At 37.5% G+C, this 19304-nt stretch overlaps 1 protein-coding gene across 8 annotated transcripts in view; it reads left to right on the forward strand.

The window, feature by feature from the left end:
• Positions 1–17866, forward strand: part of GK (glycerol kinase) — a 75463-nt gene extending 57597 nt beyond the window's left edge. For 4 of the 8 annotated variants that reach the window (XM_032426541.1, XM_032426542.1, XM_032426544.1 and 1 more), the window contains 7 exons: positions 4877–4955; positions 5758–5854; positions 6381–6465; positions 7246–7366; positions 7478–7621; positions 9950–10030; positions 13830–17866. In XM_032426541.1, coding sequence (XP_032282432.1) covers positions 4877–4955; positions 5758–5854; positions 6381–6465; positions 7246–7366; positions 7478–7621; positions 9950–10030; positions 13830–13954 — 732 coding nt within the window. In that variant the 3' untranslated portion in view covers positions 13955–17866. Of the gene's footprint in view, positions 1–4876; positions 4956–5757; positions 5855–6380; positions 6466–7245; positions 7367–7477; positions 7622–9949; positions 10031–13829 lie in introns of those variants that run through there. The other 4 variants (XM_032426546.1, XM_032426547.1, XM_032426543.1 and 1 more) reach the window with 3 other exon arrangements.
• The last annotated feature ends 1438 nt before the right edge of the window (positions 17867–19304 follow it).

Consider the following 19304-nt stretch of genomic DNA (forward strand, 5'->3'; position numbering starts at 1 on the left):
TATTTATTTATTTGAAAGAGAGAGAGTGAGGGAGAGGGAGAGGGAGCACAAGCAGGGGGGAGGGTCAGAGGGAGAAGCAGACTCCCCGCAGAGCAGGGAGCCCGATGCGGGGCTCCATCCCAGGACCCTGGAATCATGACCTGAGCTGAAGGCAGACACTTAACCGACTGAGCCACCCAGGCGCCCTGAGGTTTTCACCCTTCTTAAGCCAGATGTTCCATTTTTGGTATAAGCCTATGTGTGAGTTATCTATTGCTGTGTAACAGTTTTACCACAAACGTAAGTGGCTCACAACCACTTGTCTCACAAGGCTGCAGTCAAGGTGTTGGCTAGGGCTGTGGTCTCATCCAACGCTCCATCCCCTTCCAGGCGCACTCACTCAGATTATTGGCTGAATTCAGTTCCTTGTGGTGGTAGCACCGAGGTCTTCAGTTTCTTGGTAGTTGTCAGCTCAGAGGCTGCCCTCAGCTCCTCGAGGCCACCCGCAGTTTCTTCTCACATGAAGACCCCAACAGAGGACCCCCTCTATTTTCTCAAAGCCAGCAAGGAACAGAGAGAGTCCAGACAACAGCCATGATAATCTTACGTAGCTTAATCACGTATACTTCATCACGTGCATCCCTCACCTTTGACGTGTGCTGTTGCTTGGCAGCAAGTCCTAAGCCCCGCCGTACTCAAGGAGAGAGGATCCCACATGGGCATGAACACCAGGAGGTGGGGACCATGGAGGCCACCTTAATTATGAATCTGTCTGCCACAGCCTTTGTGAACGTTGTTCTTGGACTTTTGTAATGTACTTTCCTGGAAAGTATACTTTCTGAGCAGTAAATGCTTTTTATCTTAATTCCCTAACTTATTACTGAAGTATTGATAATATAGATTACATTTTGAAAATAATGCTCCCCCAATTTAACTCTAGGTTTCTGTTCTCTCTTCTATGCAATTAAAAATGCTATGGAGTTAGATTTTGCATTTGTAATCTTACACAAATTAAGTACGGTATAAATTATATACACAAAGATGCATATTACTGTCACATACACAAAGCTATGTTTACCGTGCCTAATAGATGATTTTAAGCAATTTGAGGATAATCTTAATTTTACATAATTTTTCTCCATACCCACTGATTTTAACCATAACTGCCTTGTATCATACAACTACCCCACATCCTGAAATGTCTCCTTCATATGGATACTGTTCATGGCAAGGAGCTCTTGAGGAAAAGTATATTTGTCTTCTATGACATTACATCAGATCTACTTTATTATTTATTATTTTTTTAGAGAGAGAGAACATGCACAAGCATAAGCAGGGGTGGGAGGAGGGGCAGAGGGAGAGAAAGAATCTTTTTTTTTTGTTATTTTATAAAGATTTTTATTTATTTGTGTCGGGGGGGCACACAAGCAGGGGGAGCGGCAGGCAGAGGGAGAGAAGCAGGCTCCCCACTGAGCAGGGAGCCCGATTCGGGACTTCATCCCAGGACCCTGAGATCATGACCTAAGCTGAAGGCAGATGCTTAACTGACTGAGCCACCCAGGTGCCCCCTACTTCATTATTTTTAATCTCCTCTTCCCATAGCCTGTTTCTTAGCCTTCCAATTACCAGGCTATGTATTTAGTTGGGTGTTTTTTTTTTAAGATTTTATTTACTTATTTGCGAAAGAGAGAGAAAGCACGAGCGGGGTGGGGGGGGCAAAGGGAGAGAGACAAGCAGGCTTCCCACTGAGCAGGGAGCCCGATGTGTGCCTGATCCCAGGACCCTGAGATCATGACCTGAGCTGAAGGCAGATGCTTAACCAGCTAAGCCACCCAGGCACCCCTAGTTTTTAAGTTATTTATTCCTCTTGTCCTGTTAATCATTTCATTTATTTTTCTTTATACCTTCTCATTTCTGTTATGTCTTTCTTAGAGTACAACTATTCAACTTGCATGCACCTTTCACATATAGGTCATGCCTTGGAATGAGAATTCATTCATATATGTAGACAATACACTGAAGTATTGGATCTTTATATTTAGGATATAATTGACAATAACTTATTTGATAGCAAGTAGACCATCACCTTCTATCATTTTAAGTTTCTGTTCCTGTACTCTTTCCTGCCCACTTTGAAAGCATTATGCCATTTTCCACTTTATCCCCTGCCTCTGAATTCAGAAGACCACATCTTTTGTGAATTTGGAGGTTTCTTTCACTTTTATTAATTTTTTAGAAGGCTAGCTAATACCATGTATTATATCCGGGTACCAAAATTATATTCTTATTTCAGATGAGTGTTTTTAATCTATCTTTTATTTTCTTAATATTGAATTTATTTTTTCACTTACAACCAAACACTCCTATATACTCCTGATGACCACATTTAAAATAATTTTCTTCTGGAGCCTTGAGAGTGGCTTTGTGTTTTTTTTTTTCTTTTGTTTCAATCAAAGTAATGCCCTCTGGCTCACAACCGATTACTTTTTCATGAAAATCTTGATACTCCTTTTGCTAAAACAATATTGTTTCCTCTCCAAAAAAAAAAATTATTATAAGCCTATAACATACTGCCTTTTCAATGGAAATGAGGTTCATCAGCATCTGGTTTCCCAAAGTATAAAGTTCCACTAGCTGATAACCACAAAACCATTCCACTAGACTTCTAGCCCAGCAGCTGTTTGAAGGTATCAGTTTACTCACCTAAAAATACTGAAAATATTTGCATTTCTTGGTTAGATGCAATTTAGGCCCAGTGTCTTTTGAGAATATAAGGAGAAAGGGACACCTGTTTTTTGAATTAGATCTAGAATTGTGCCCTCCAATATGGTAAGCCACTAGGAACATGTGGCTAGTCCCAGTTGACATGTGGTATAAGTGTAAAATATACTCCTGATTTCAAAGACCTAGTACCAAAAAATCAAATACCTCAATAATTTTTATATTGATTACATGTTACACTGATAGTATTTTTAATATTTTGGAGTAAACAACAATATATTGCAATTACTTGTCTCATTTTACTTTTTTAATATGATAACTACAAAAATTTAAATTACATATGTAGCTGACATGGTATTTCTACTGAACAGTGCTGGTCTAGAACATCTTACACATTTACTTGTTTTTAATAGCTACCATCTTTGAATTGTTTGCTTCCAAAGGAAATTTGAGAGTAAAATTCTAAAGTCTTTAGTTTTCCTTGATGGTTCCACTAAGTACCTAAATACATAACATATCAAAGTTAGGAAGTGTACTGAAAACTTCTCCAGAGAGAGACAGTGGGTTTAGAGTCCCTTCAAGGTATTTGTTGAATTGGGTTTTTTCCCATTTTTAAAGCCTGGTTAAGTTTGCCCAGTGATGTCAGATCTCTTCCTTAGTAATTTTTTATAGCTAAAAAGCTGCTGTATAAAGAGAACGATTGTGGTAGTCTGCAGCTTTCCAGTAACATATAATGACTTATTCTCATAGAAGCTATGAATGATAGAATGAATCATCATATTCCACGTCTAGTTATATCCTGGAAATTGACAGCAAGAAGGGGTGACCATCTGTAATTCAGTTAATTGAATTGGAGGCAAGGAGGTAGGCAACAGATTAAAAAACATTCTGCTTTCTGTACTTAATCTCACCTGATGTTTTGGTTTGGGGTGACTCTGGAAGTAATTTACATTAATAATCTGTATGAATAAAACATCAGAACCAAAAAACTTTTTTTGAAATTCCTAATGGTTTGTGCTGGTACTTTTTTTTTTTCTCCTCAGGATCTTTTTATAATAGCTTTATTGAGATACAATTCACATATCACATGATTCACCCTGTTAAAGTATACAGTTCAGTGGTTTTCAGTATATACAGAGTCATGCAACCATCACCACAGCCTCACATTAGAACATTTTCATCGCCCCAAAGAATAACCGCACCACCCCAACTCTAAGCATCCACTAATCTATTCTTTGTCTCTATGGATATGCTTTTTGCAGACATTTCATATAAATGGAATGGTGAACTTTATGGTCTTTTGTGACTGGCTCCTTTCACTTAACGTGATATTTTCAAGGTTCACGTTATAGCAGAAGTTCATTCTTTCCTGTGACCAAATAATATTCCATTGTGTGAATATACTATATTTATTTGTCCATTCATCAGTCAGTGGAATTTGGATTATACTTTTTTAACACAGAAAAAACTAATGAAGCTAATATTTACATTGGGTAATAACCTTCCCCTCCGTGCTCATATTGAGCCTCATAGTAGTTTAAGTAGGTGTTGTGATAGTCACCACCGTTTTATAGGTCATGCAATGGAGACTCACTAAGCCTAACTAATTGGCCTAAGATCACATAGCAGTTAAGAACTAGAACTTGGACTCAGCCTGTTTATCTGACTCCAAATCGTACGTTTTCTTCCTTATTGCCACAGCCTCCTCCCTGCCTCCCCATCCCTTGGTGATTTTGTTGAATAATTACTTTGTAGTTAGCTTCTTCGCTTTTTTGTTACTGTTGCTTGATTTAATATGCTATCAGATACAAGAAATGGTTTTGAAAAAAACTTTTAATGTGGCCTTCCCTGATAACTGGGGAGATAGGGTGGGAATGTTTTCTGGGTGATAATCTACCTCATGGTTGAGCAGCAGTCCATAGAACAGCAGATTGGATAGGTCCAAGCGTGTGCTGGAGGGTTCACTTCTTTGCCCTGTGTCATGAAAAAACTTCTCTAATGACCTAGATAAAACTATGTTTGCATTAGTAGACCTCGTTTATGATATTTGTAAAAGCCCCAAAGTTGACATTTTTAAATTGTGTCCATCTTGGAGTGTCATACATTGAGAAATGCTCAACAAAATCTTTTTATAGTGATGCCGTATATTCTCTCTGGGCTTCCTTTTCCTTCGCAGGGCTCTGTAGCTATAGCCGGTGCTGTTATTCGTTGGCTGAGAGACAATCTTGGAATTATACAGACCTCAGAGGAGATTGGTGAGTATGTTCTAACAAAGCGTTAGAATCTAAAGAATGAAAATTTTTAATGTTTTACCTTTGCGGTCTGTTAATAATTGTACTTTGAGCCATATGTGACATTAAATGATATGGATTCCTATTACGAGTTGGATTTATATAAAAAAGACTATTTTGTGAAGATTTATAAAACAACAAATTGACATAATTAGTGGTAGCCACCACTTAACAAACTGGCAAGGTAGGGCATAAAAATTACCCAGGTGTAAAATCGAACAGCAAAGATGGCCAGAATCTACAGGTAAAGTAGTTTAGTTACATTTACCTGATGAGAAAGAACTTTAACTCTTAGAGTGAGCATTAAAACCCCAGGGCCTATCATTTAACTATTAACATGACTATTTTCAGTACAGATAATTATTTTTGAACTCATCTACCCACTCTTTCATCTACTTGTTTACTTCAGCCTGAAGGTGAGACAATCAGAAGCACATTTCTTACTGGGGACGCACTGGAGGCTACTTTTTCATCTCGTAGTCAACCACCTTAGGAATAGTGGAAAGGAGTTAAAATACCTTAATGAAACTAATCCAGTTCCTTTATTTCTTGGCCTGGGTTACATTGTAGTGGGAGGTATTCAATGTGGGGAAGTTTGTTTCTGTTGCTCCCAGCTTACATCTTTAATTCGGAACATTTTGCTCTACTAGTAAATAAGAAATCAAAAGCCCTATCCTAATTTTTTATACAGATGTGTTTATTGACTAGAGTAATAGAATATTTTAGAATGATTTTTGTTTCTCTCTTTTTTTTTTTTTATTATTAGAAAAACTTGCTAAAGAAGTAGGTACTTCTTATGGCTGCTATTTCGTCCCCGCGTTTTCAGGGTTATATGCACCTTACTGGGAGCCCAGTGCAAGAGGGTAAGAATTGAATATGAGGTATGCTTTTACAGGTCTTGATTTATTTACTAAATTAGCTAATAGCTTATAGTTTCTAGCTTCCTATCTATTTTCAAATGATCTTAAAGTGTTGAGGAAACCTTTTCTGTTTGGAGAGTATTAATTTCAGAACCTTTAAATTGCAAGAAGTTATAAATCATCTGACAATAAGCCCCTGCCACATCCATGTCAGTGTTACGATCTTTTATCTTCAAGGCCTCTGCCAATTATGTATCCAGGGGACATCGTCTAGATGAATTCTGATTTGGTGTTGCATTATTGTCATCTGTTCATTTGGATCCTGGACTTTTCCCTATGTGGATGCAGGATTGTGGACCATAAGGACTTTCCAAGCTGCTCATTGTTTATGTCCAGTTTTTTTTTTTTTAATACGCATTTTTCCCCTGAACTTCTCTGTCCACCAAGGTCAACCTTTCCATATTCAGGACATTTCAGATTGACTCGTGTACTCCACTCTAATCTTAAAAATCTTTGTGTGTGTTTTTAGGATCATCTGTGGGCTCACCCAGTTCACCAATAAATGCCATATTGCTTTTGCTGCATTGGAAGCTGTTTGTTTCCAAACCCGGGAGGTAATAATAAGGGCTTTTTTTCTTGTATTTCGTCCGCTTTTATCACTTTCAAACAAATTATATATTAATGCTGAAAATTTATTAAATGCTTCATTATTAAATACCTAATCAAAAATTAAGCCTGCCTAAGCTCTCTTCTAATAAGTACAAGTTTCTCCTCTTTTTGTTAATTGTCATTACCTTCTGAGTTCCTGTCATCCGCCAGGCGCTGAGTGTTTTACAGTTGGGAGGATGTTGAGTAGAACATGTTAGGTAAAGGAGATAAATAGCACAAGCATAGGCATCAGGGCAGGAAACCAGGGTGCAAAGCTGGGGTATTTGGCATGGCTGGTTCTTCGGGTGAGGGCAGAGGTGTAGTGAGAAGAAAGGTTGGTGTGATCCATGAAGGAAGGCTTGGAAGATGAGAATAAGAAATCTAAATTTGAGGGGCGCCTGGGTGGCTCAGTTGGTTAAGCGTCTGCCTTCAGCTCAGGTCATGATCCCGGGGTCCTGGGATGGAGCCCCGCATAGAGCTCCCAGCTCAGCAGGGAGCCTACTTCTCCCTCTCCCTCTGCCTGCCGCTCTACTTGTGCTCTCCCTCTCTCTCTCTCTCTCTCTCTCTCTCTGTGTCAAATAAATAAATAAATACATCTTTAAAAAAGCCTTTAAAAAAAGAAATCTAAGTTTGATTCTGTAGGCTTTGGGAAGCTCTTGAGGGTTTTTGAGTAGAAGACTGCCATTTTCAGAGATGTCATTATGGAGTAGTAGTTTAATTACGTGCATTGCATTGGTTCATTTAAGATTTTGGATGCCATGAACCGCGACTGTGGAATTCCGCTCAGTCATTTGCAGGTAGACGGAGGAATGACCAACAACAAAATTCTTATGCAGTTGCAAGCAGACATTCTGTATATACCAGTAGGTCAGTAAGCCTTCATTCCTTTGCATTCTGAGAGGAATATTTCTTTCGGAAGAACTGGTATTTTTAGGCATACGTAACTGCAAAGATCTTGATGTTGCCGTCTTCCCTCAGTGAAGCCCTCGATGCCCGAAACAACCGCCCTGGGAGCTGCCATGGCCGCAGGGGCCGCAGAAGGAGTTGGCGTTTGGAGTCTCGAACCCGAGGATCTGTCTGCGGTCACAATGGAGCGCTTTGAACCCCAGATCAATGCTGAAGGTATGTTTAAAAAAATGAAAATTTAGGGGCGTCCGGCTGGCTCAGTCGGTAGAGCACACATGACTCTTGATCTTGCGGGCATCGGTTTGAGTTCCACGTTGGGTGTAGAGATTACTTAAAAATATAATTTCTTTGGGGTGCCTGGGTGGCTCAGTTGGTTAAGCAACTGCCTTCGGCTCAGGTCATGATCCTGGAGTCCCGGGATCGAGTCCCGCATCGGACTCCCTGCTCAGCGGGGAGTCTGCTTCTCCCTCTGATCCTCCCCCTCTCATGCTCTCTGTCTCCCATTCTCTCTCTCAGATAAAAAAAAAAAAAAAAACTTAAAAAAAAAATATATAATTTCTTTAATGGTATACCATGGAAAAGAGAGAGAGTTTGCCTTTCTGTTTATTCGTAAGTTCAGAAACTAAGCAAAATAGCAAATGCTACTGTTTTAGATTGGCTACTAAGCATGTTGGGGTGCACTGAGTCTGAATGAGGGAAAAAGTTCCTTATTATAAGAAAAAACCTTCCAAAATCACTTTTTTTGCCATCCACTTCTACTGTTCACAGTCCTTTCATGCAAAAGGATGACACTGCTTCTAACTTGCTAACATGGCCTTTTTTAAAGTAAGAAGGGAGATAGATCAGCCATGGAGCTGACCGTCTGTGGTGCCAGTGGCCCAGGTTTAGGACATGATTAGCTGGCCTAAGGGACATCCTGGGAACTTTTAAGCCCGGCAGAGCTAGCCTGACAAAAGCAGCAACAGTAAATAAGCGAGCCTCAAATACCTGATTTGCTGTCCTAACCAGCTAAGCTAAGCCACGGGCTCTGACCGACACCTTTATAAAACACAGTGGTGCATCTCTTAAATTGAAATAAATGTGAGTACAAAAATAAGGCTTTATATATATTGAATTTGATTTTATAGCCTTTCAAAAACCTATGTATAAAATCGCATCAAAGTAGATTTTGCAGTACTGGGAAATAAGCTCTCAAATGCATTTCTCCTTAATTTTCTGGAAGACTAAGCCAGCACTTCTTAATTTTATTCCTTCCCACGTACAAGAAAATGGATTGTAACACTAGTAATTTTATAGACAGACAGTATACCACGTAACTTGATGTAGGAAATGTGTTTCAAAATCTGATATTCTATCTGTAGGTAATTTTTATTTGTTAATATTGGATTAAATGGGGGCTCGAAAAAATTTCTACGTCTGAAAAAAATCAATTTTTTAATAAACAAATAACATTCAGAGTGAGTATATGGTCTCGAGATGCTAATCCCACTCTTAAAGCAAGGAAGTTCTGTGCAAAGGGTTTCCTGTTTTCTGAGGACAGCCTTCTTTGCCATTTTTTAAGGCCTCGGCCCAGAGGTGGTCGGTTATGTCAGCTGTCCTTCCCTTCCCCAGCCCCACGCCTCCCCACACAACACGGACGCGCGCACATGTGTAACAGGCATCTAGGTATAAGTAGTTCATTCTCCAGCAAACTTTTTTTAGAGCTGAGTACAGGCCAGAAATTGTCCTGATGTGGGGATATAGAGATGATTAAGACGAAGTCCTTGCCCTTCAGGAGACTCACGTATGCTGGGAGAGGCAGACAAAGCCATGACAGTTCACTGTGGTGGCTGGTCGCCTGAGATGTGTGGGAAGTGGTGTGGGAAGAGGGAGGAGGGGTATAAGTGGGGCCCTGGAAAGCTTTCTGAAGCAAGTGATGCTTGAGCAGTGTCACTCAGGTGTCACAGGCTTCAGGTGCTGTGGCAAGGCCAGGAGGCCTGACAGGGACACCTTCCTGCAAGCCTCCCCATTACTAGGAGGAGTGCGTGTGGGTGGACGCACCAGTGGTGCCCATTTTTGTTTAGTCCTCTTACTGTGGATTTCCATCGTAAAAAAAGTCCTGTATCACAGGAATGCAATTTGAATCTTATGAAGAATCAATACTTGTTAAATCCTTCGGCTAGACTGACTAACAGTTCTCCTTCTAGTCTTTCCACATTACAGTACACCCCTTCCCTATATCCGAAGCTTCCCCCGCTTCCTCCCCACAAGAAAGAGAACAGATCCAATGGAAATCCCTTTCTAATTCATCACCACTTGTTTGTGAATGGCCTGGTCTTCATAGGTAGCCTGGCTCCCAGTCTCCCTTCACCCTGAACACCATGCTGAATTTCTCCTCCACCTTCCAGCAGGTATCTCACCCAAATCCAAGTTCTGGTAAAGCCCCATGCCAGTTGAATATGTGTCACAATTTGTTGAAAATGCTGAGCGAACATAAGTACAGTGCTTAGACTATCTCCATAAACTACTTTTCAGATGTGTATTTTTCCTACCTTCTATTTCTAGAAAGTGAAATTCGTTACTCTACATGGAAGAAAGCTGTGATGAAGTCAGTGGGTTGGGTTACAACTCAGTCTTCGGAAAGTGGTAAAAATGTTTTTATTCTTCTTGCCGCTTTGCCTTAGTATGTTAAATAACTTAATTTAAGTATCTAACTATTTACACTTAGCAAGGCTGCTCTGAAGAAAAGCATTATCATATGTCCAGAGTTTCTAACATCTTGAAAACACTTTAAAGTTCTAAACATAAAATGTAAATTATCAGATAGATAACGTACTTAATTCTATCCTGCCCTCTCTTTTCCTTATTAGTTTTTTCCTGGTACTTCAGTGGGTAACTGAGCTTTCTAAAAGTAAAATTATTTCTTTCTTCTCAATGAAAAAGAAAATCAACTAGAGTCTTCCTTTTCTTTATTTTTTTTAAGTGTCTCCTTTTACCTTTTTGGGGGGCTGTCTTCATGGCCTGAACCAACCAAAACTTATGTTAATTTCAGAATCTGTTTCTCTACTTCCTAGGCTGATTCCAAGTTCTTAGTGAATGTACGTTTTAAGAACTCATTGGAATCAGAGAGGAAGAAATGTACCAAATAGTAAATTAGAAGTGTCATCATCGATTGGGAAATGCTCTTGGCAGAAAATAGAAAACTTAAGTAGGAAGGTATTGGGCTTAAGTAAGCCATTCAGTCATAGACAGCCTTAAGCTGCCTTTACTATGCACTTGATAATTAAACAGACTTAAACGTGCCTTTAATATGCCATAATATATTAATTCTTTGCTAAATGAAGATTTAGAACATAATAAATAGAACAATGTCCAATAATATATTGAAGCATACACTTTAATGGAGAAGAGTTTATAAATGAAATATTACCTGCCTTCCAACCCAAAAGTGAATATAAAATTACTTTTAATGTATCTGGCTTTGAGGAGACACTTCTGGAACCATCCATTACCACAGATCACTGATCTGTATTTTCAGTCCTGGATGTTCCTACCTGAAGCTTTTTTACCTCCTAAATAAGCTTAATATCCTTTTTCTTTAAATCTTTTGTTCTGAGACTCCGTTTTCTTTCCAAAATGGTGGCAAAGCTTTTCTTACTAAGACCTTTTGTGATTTTGAGACCCTTGATAACAAAACTTCTCGATCATAAGTGTTTTCCTAGCCCGGTGCTAGTTGCTATGCAAGATATAACAACATGGACCCTGATTTATTTTCCAGTTGCCCTTAATCAATGGCTAATGAGCAGTTGAGTCCTATGTTTTCGTTGACTTGTTGGATTTTTTTAAATGGCACAGTCGTCCCTTTGTCCCTCCCTGCACCGCACAGACACACACACACCTTACTAGCTAGCAGTTGAAGATCAAATTTTAATTGCAAAGTTCCCATAAAACCAACTGATCATTTTCACTTTGTTTGAATACCTCACTGTCAGTGAATTTAAAACATAAGAAAAAGTTGATGAAAGACAATTTCATGATTTCTTTAGTTTCTGCTATTGAGAGGTTTAGATTCTTCACATTCTGTTTTTGTTTCAGACTGCAATGCATTTAAGAGTTTCAAGATGATTTTCAGTAGATTTATGAAACACACTCTCATGTATAATACTGAGTCTCTAAGCTGTGTAATAAACTCAGAATTATATTCAGTTAGTGACATGCCAATTGTATTTATTTAAGCAGTATAAACTATATATGACTAAATATCAATAAGCTCTATAATAGTCGCAGTACAGATAGAATCCTATTTTAATAATCTTGAAAGGATATTAGAATTGCTACCTGGTCTTTTATGCTCTTTAAATTGCTTTAGTTTATGGGGAAAATATTATGTTAGCTTCATCTCCAAAGCAGTTTGGCACTTTTGAAGCAGTCATATTTATTTTCCTATTTCTAACTATATTTGAATATATTATAAATAATTTTTAATATACATTTTGACATGTGTTTAAAATGTTGTAGAAGTGATTGGGAGTTTGATACTTTTTAGAGAGAGCTTATCATAAACGATAAGCTTGGCTTTGCACTCCAAACACACCGAAACAACATTTTGAAAACAGGTCAAATTGGTTTAAAATGCACAGCTATCAGATAACAAGTAAGTGTGTGTGTGTGTGTGTGTGACCAAAAGGGATATATTTTCATTAAATAAATGCCACCTGTTGGCTAACTGAACATAATAAAAAAAATAAAATAAATTTAAAAATAAATACATAAATAAATAAATGCCACCTAAATTGGTAAGGACTTGTAAATGCAGATAGTCCTCAGGGTCTTCTTTGCAAACTAGAACTCACTGTAGCCATATCAGGAAATTAGTGATTAGAACTTAGCCTAACTGAAAAAAAAAAAGAACTTAGTGTAACTGATGGCTTGCTCTAAAAGAACAAGAATATATGTTCCCTTTCCTAAAATCAAATTAAAATGTGGTCTCCACAAATATGGAAACAAAAAGAAACCTTGGTTTTATCTGAAAAATAACATAAGCAGTGGTAAAATGGAGGAAAATGGTTTGTACCCCTCTTTTAATCTACCTTCTAAGGGAAAGAAATGTATGGTGCAGGGAAAAAAAAAAACAATCCTTTCCCAAAAAGGCAAATAAATGACTGTTGTCAGTTTATTATATCAAAAACTATGCCCATAGCAAATATTTAACTAGCTGCATTTCAACGAAGCCCGTTCATCCAGTGGTTGCATATTCTTAAAACTTGGAGGTTAATTTTGAATATGTTTCTTTCTAAAAGAGCATTAAATAATAGAGATACATAATTTTTAAATTCAAGAAAAGCATATGTAAATAAAGAATTTTCTTTAAAGGAAGGGATTTTGACAGAAATTAGTTAGAAAATACCAACACAACCATATTCTCAGGCAATTTTTTAAAAATGTGGATTCACAGGGCACCTGGCTAGCTTAGTCGGTAGAGCTTGCGACTCTTGATCTTGGGGTCATGAGTTTGAGCCCCATGTTGGGTGTAGAGTTTACATACATACATACATACATACATATATAGATTAAAAAAAATATGGGGCTGCCTGGGTGGCTCAGTCATTTAAGCATCTTGACTTCAGCTCAGGTCATGATCTCGGGGTCCTAGGATGGAGCCCTGCATGGGACTCCACGTGGGCTCAGCGGGGAGTCTGCTTCTCCCTCTTCCTCTGCCCACCCCCGCTTGTGCTCTCTCTCTCAAATAAATAAATAAAATCTTTTAAAAAATATATGGATTCATACAGTTTATTCAAGATTTTATTTTTAAGTAACCTCTGCACTTAGCATGGGGCTCAAACTCACAACCCTGAGATCAAAAGTCCCACGCTCCACGGATTGAGCCAGTCAGGTGCCCGTTTACAATTTAGTTTTTAAATTAATATTGACTGTGAGGTGCATTTCCTTACATAGCAAATTCTGTTTAAAAAAGAAAACAAAACCAGTATCTTAGCAAAAATAGGGTTTGAAGTTCATTTTTAGTAGACCAGTATAACTCTTCTCTGATAACTAAAGGATCTCTACCTTGAATCTTGGGGGGATTGGATTGCTCATTTAGTATCTTTGGGGTAAGAATCAAAAAAGCTAAAGTCAACAGCCTCCCAAAAAGTTCTCCACCAACTCTCTTCAGCTTTGCCAGTGGAAGGCTTATGTGGGTTTATATATGTATTATGTTCTTGGCTACCTGTGGCATGCTACCCATATTGTTTGTTAACTGTCATAAGCCTTCAATATTGATTATATTTTTGATTTGAAGTAATAACTCTGCTAGCTTTTATGAGTATACTATTTTTATAACTTAATTTTGTTTTGCTGTCATGTGATTCTTAACACAAATATTGTAATTATGTGTCTCTCTTTTGGTTTGCTTGACTGGAATTCCCTTCTACTTGGATGACCACAGGTGACCCTAGTATCTTCTGTAGTCTACCCTTGGGCTTTTTTATAGTGAGTAGCATGGTAATGTTAATCGGAGCAAGGTACATCTCAGGTCAGTTACTCTTTAAATTAGACAATTTTATTAGTTAGCACTAATGTATTTGTGTATAACTTGGCAGAAAATGTTTAGAGTTTTTCATTCTTCCTGTGCTGAGGAACCTGGAAAATCCCTGAAAGGTCTAATTTGTGAGACCAGTTAATCTTTCGGAGCAGTCAGAATTGAGGACTGTGGCTCTGCTTAATTCTCTTATTGTTGGTAGATGACAGTTTCTTTGAGGGGCCACGTTCTGCTGTCAGCCGCAGCAGGAAGCAGAAGTGAAAGGAGCGTGCTGTGAAAGCTTCCATGAGAGGACTTTCAGGGTGACAGGTGGACACTAAAGTCTGATTTTTGACATTAATTCAATTGGCTTTCAAACGTACATAAGTTCTTCATACTCAAGAAAACTTGCCACGTGGGTCTAAATATTTCAGTTCTGGTAAGAGTTTCCACCAGAGTATGTTAGCAGAGTCTCTGGAAAAACTCTAAAATTGGGGAACATGTATAGTCGCTTTTATTTTAGTTAAAAGAATATATTTTGTGAGATGAAGTTTTAAAAATTACTGCTAAAATAAGGGGAGTCAAACTTAAAACCGAATTATTTTTTTGCACATTAACTTCTGCTTATTCTTAGAAAAATAAAACTGCTCAGCATGTTATGAAATACATTGCATAACCTGTGATGATTTAAATGTAATAATCGTTTTGGGGAGCTATTCCTGATGACAGCTCGATTTTTCTTCCAGTTGAGGCTTAAGGGACTACATGGCAATGACTTGTTCCATATGTTACCAAGAAAGTGAAATTTTTTTTAAATCTTCATAACAAGGGAAAGAGTTAAATTATTTCTTGTAATTAATCAGATGTTGACCTGGGTTTAACATGTAAAATGTAAACTTTATTGATATGGAGGGAGCACCTGATTGTAGAAATCCGACAAGCCTTAACTCAGCTTGACGTCATTAGCTTAGCGCTATATATAAATATGGAATGAAAAGTGTTTACATCAGCAGAACATTAGATTATCTTTTAATGATAAAATATGAGTTACTTGCATGAGAACTTAAAACTAGGCTACCATTTTCCGTATCCTTCATATTTGGGATAAGTTTATTCAAATCTGCTTTCATAAAAACAATACCTTATCTTGGTATTAGTGCTTTCCACCTTATGAAGGGCTTCTGTATACACAAGTCTATACAGAATTCACAGATGTCTCTTTTCTTTCTGCTTCTTGGGAATGTTTGGTGGAAAAGTCCAAATATTGTAATTTTCCAAAATATCCAAAATGGGTATCCAAAAATATTTTCCAAATATTGTGATAATCCAAAAATAAGTCATTTAGATTTATAAAGAAACTTATGAGTTGTTTTAGGAAAAGTTATATCATTTTTTCATCATCCTGAGGTGGTTTTTTTGTTGTTGTTGTTTTGGCTGCATGACGATGATTTGGAAAAGGAGGGAAAATACTGCACCTGAATGTTTTCATTGATTTTTTTTTTTTTCTCCTGTTTCCCCCTTGGTACTGTGAAGGAGGAAAAGGCCTACTCTCTATCAAAATTGAGACATACAGCTTATCTCTAAGCTAAGGGATACGTTATTTGTCTAAATTCCTAGGCTCCCGAAGGGATACGGTCACCATCTTTCGCTTCTCTCTCTTGGTAACATGTGCTGGGATTTGAGAACAGTGGGAGTCACTTGCCTTGGCAAACGATTAGCAATAGTGTTAATATTTGCTAATTTTGGAATTGGCCTAGTTATATTTGTTGCATTTTTAACTGTGAAGCAGTATTTAGAAATCATGTGGAATGTGTAGCTCAAATGATTAAATAGTCTTCGTTGCCTTAACTCCTAAATTGCGTGTATGTTGTTGCTGATATATGTGGTTTTTGTCCCCCGTTTTAGGTATCCCGTAAATGATACCAACTCATGGATTCCAAAGATGCAAGCTCTTTGCCTAATGAGAGAATCCAGCGATTGTCTCTTAATGTGATGACACTATTCGTAGACTCTGATTTTATTTATAAGCCACTTGCTGCATGACCCTCCAAGTAGACCTGTGGCTTGAAATAAAGAAAATGCAGCAGAAAGAATGCTATAGAAACATCTGGTGTGTTTTTTAACATCAAGAGTTAAGATCGGACCAGCCACCTTGGGGGCTGACCCCTCCTTTGCCATCGCGTCCTGCCCCATTCCCTCTGAGATCTAGGAAGAATTCAGGTCCTTCATTGGAATCTTTCATCAAACACACTCAAACGCTGATGGTCTAGGATTTGATTCTCTGCACTGCACACACTTGACTAAGGGGTGATTACTAACCAGCTAAAAATGAGTGGCTTTTTGTTTCTCTTTAACAGACCTTAAAAGTCCTCTTTTCTGCATATTAAGGAGACCACAACATCTTCCCTGAATGTTTAAATGGACACCTCTACTAAATCCTTAAAATGGAAATTTAGTACTCTCAAACTTAGATATTTTCCAGAAAGGTATTTGCCAAAACTGAAATTCGTCGGACATTTTACATGGTCTCACTAATTCACTGAATTGCTGTCTGGGTCTTCTAGGGAAGGACGCTTTTTCCTTTCTTCTTTCATCTCTCCTTTTTATATTTTTCACTTTGTATGTATAACATACATGGCTATATATATTTTTTATATACTGAGGGCAACCCATTTATAAATTAAGAGTACATTTTACATGATCTCACTAATTACACTGAATTTCTGTCTGGATCTTACAGGGAAGAACCCTTTTTCTTTTCACCTCTCCTTTTTATATTTCTTACTTTGTATGTATAACATACATGCCTATATATTTTATATACAGAGGGTAGCCCGTTTATAAATTCAGAGCACATTGTATTCAGTAGGTTATAATGGGGCTGGTCTTAACTGGACCACTATGTGTATAAATATTTTGGGGAAAACACTGTATACATTTTTGGGCAACTGTTATGCATATTTACAAGGAGAAACTTTTTCTTAAAGAGCCAGCATTTAAAGCTTGAGTATATGTTCCATGTCAATAAAAGAAAATGTACTTTATTGTGACTTCAACTATATTTCTTATACCTTATCTTTTTATTTAATTGTTTTAGCTGGATATATGTCTTTAAAAAAAAGGAAAAAGACAAAACTGTGGAATACTATGGTAAATATTGTTTTCAAACAAGCACTAGTCCATATAAAGTTGCCTTCCTTTGACATAATTTAGACATATTAGGGATCCTTTTGAGGGAATAGCAAAAAAGGTTAAACACTTAAGTAGAAGAAAACCTTAGGAATAAAGCCAAGAATCTGTTTCTATCCAAATATGTTACTAGTTGCTGGTAAGCAAGTGTAATTTCTATTTGGGATCACAGACAATTCTCTCCACTTACTGTCCTAGTACAACTGAAGAAAGGTTTGCAATTAGAAATGGCTTCCAGTGAAACCAAGAATTTCTCAAAATGGTTAGTATTACATGTTATAAAAACCTACCTAATCTAGCATCCTAATGTCAATTTTTTTAAATCTTAAAATTAATTTCTGTTTACTACAAGTAAGAAAATACTGCCTCCTAATATTTTCTTCAACCAGGGCTGACAATGGAAAATATTTATATATTATTATAAAAGGTGTTGTTTTGTTTGGAATTAATGGTAGCTTGCATTTGCAGTTCTGATTGTGCTGTTTCTAAATTATTCAGTCTACTTGGGTTTTACTGATGCAGCTGCCGCTCGCGTGACAAAAATACTACAGAAAGGTACTGTGAAATTATTACTTTGTGTTGAGGGTACTTTTAAACATAATTATGTTTCTACAAAAGTAGGTTGAGTTAATTGTAAATAATTGTTAAATCCTGTTCAAAATAATTTTAAGATTCCATTAATTTTCTATAAATTGCGATATTTATAAATGTTTGAAACTGTGCACATTGGTATTTAATGATAAATTGACTTAAAATAAATTGACCCCTCATTCTTACTTGCATTTCTCATTTATAGACTAGAACTTAAGATCAAAGTTAAATCCAGAAGGATGTTTCTTACTTGCATTTCTCATTTATAGACTAGAACTTAAGATCAAAGTTAAATCCAGAAGGATGTAACTCAGCTGTTAGCACTTGATCAGGCACACTCTGAAGAATTAACCAAGAGCCTAAGAAGTAGTTTCTGAAATGATGAGCACCTTAATCATTCTATTGGATAAGACTACACTGTTCCATCTCAGCATCCAGAAAATACCCACTGAGGTCAGAAATCATGATCAGTTAGGGTCTCTCATGGCTAGCCATGCCTTTCTACTGGTTTCTCTCTGTTCTTTCTGTCTGGGTTGGCCGGTGGAGTCAGGTGTGCCATTGTTCTCTCAATTTCATGCCAATACCTCAATCTTTTGTTCTTTAGTTAATCAGTAAAAGAAGTAAATGCATTTAGGGGTGCCTGGCTGGCTCAGTTGGTTAAGAAGTAAATGCATCTTTGCTTCTGTAACAGTATCTTAGAATTTTTAGTGTTTCTTTTGAAGCGCCCAAACTTAAGTCTTTGGTTTCTGAGTGTTTTGTATCATGTTGGGAATGAAGAATGATGGCTATTTATGAGAAACCAGCAAAAGAAGAAGATGTCATAGCACAGAAGCTAACAGCATTGATGGTAGGTAGTGTTTAACTCATAGTGTCTACCTAATAGTAAATAGAAGTGCAGAAATTATTTTTTACAGCTTTAATGAGGTATAAAATTGATACACAGAAAACTGCACATATTTAATGTAAACACTTGGAGGAGCTGGGACATAGGCAAACACCCATTATACCATCACCACAATCATGGTAATAAACATAGCCATCCCCTCCACACGTTTCCTTGTGTCCCTTAGCTTTGTGTGTGTGTGTGTGTGGTAAGAATGCTTAACATGAGATCTACCCTCTTAACAAATTTTTAAGTGCACAGTACCATGTTGTTAACCATAGGCAGTACATTAGACAGCAGATCTCATGAGCTTATTCTTCTTGTATAACTAACTAAACCCATTGAACAGCAACTCCCCATTTCCCCAACCCCTGGTAACCACCAATCTACTCTCTGTTACTATGAGTTTGACATTTTTGTTTCTTTTTTAGATTCCACACATAAGTGAGATCATGTAGTATTTGTCTTTCTGTGTCTGGCTTATTTCACTTAGCATAATGTCTTCCAGGTCCAGTGATGTTGTTGCAAATGGTAGGGTTTCTTCCTTTCTTGAGACCTATTTCATTGTATGTATGTACCACATTTTTTTAATCCATTCATCTGTCGATGGACTTTTGGTTTGTTTCCATATCTTGGATGTTGTAAATAGTGCTGCCGTGAACATGGGAGTGTAGATACTTCTTTGAGACCCTGATTTCCATTCTTCTGTATAAATACCCAGAAGTGGGATTATTGAGTCA

This window comes from Phoca vitulina, unplaced genomic scaffold, assembly GCF_004348235.1.
Source record: "Phoca vitulina isolate PV1807 unplaced genomic scaffold, GSC_HSeal_1.0 scaffold35, whole genome shotgun sequence".
In the NCBI taxonomy this organism is placed as follows: Eukaryota; Metazoa; Chordata; class Mammalia; order Carnivora; family Phocidae; genus Phoca; species Phoca vitulina.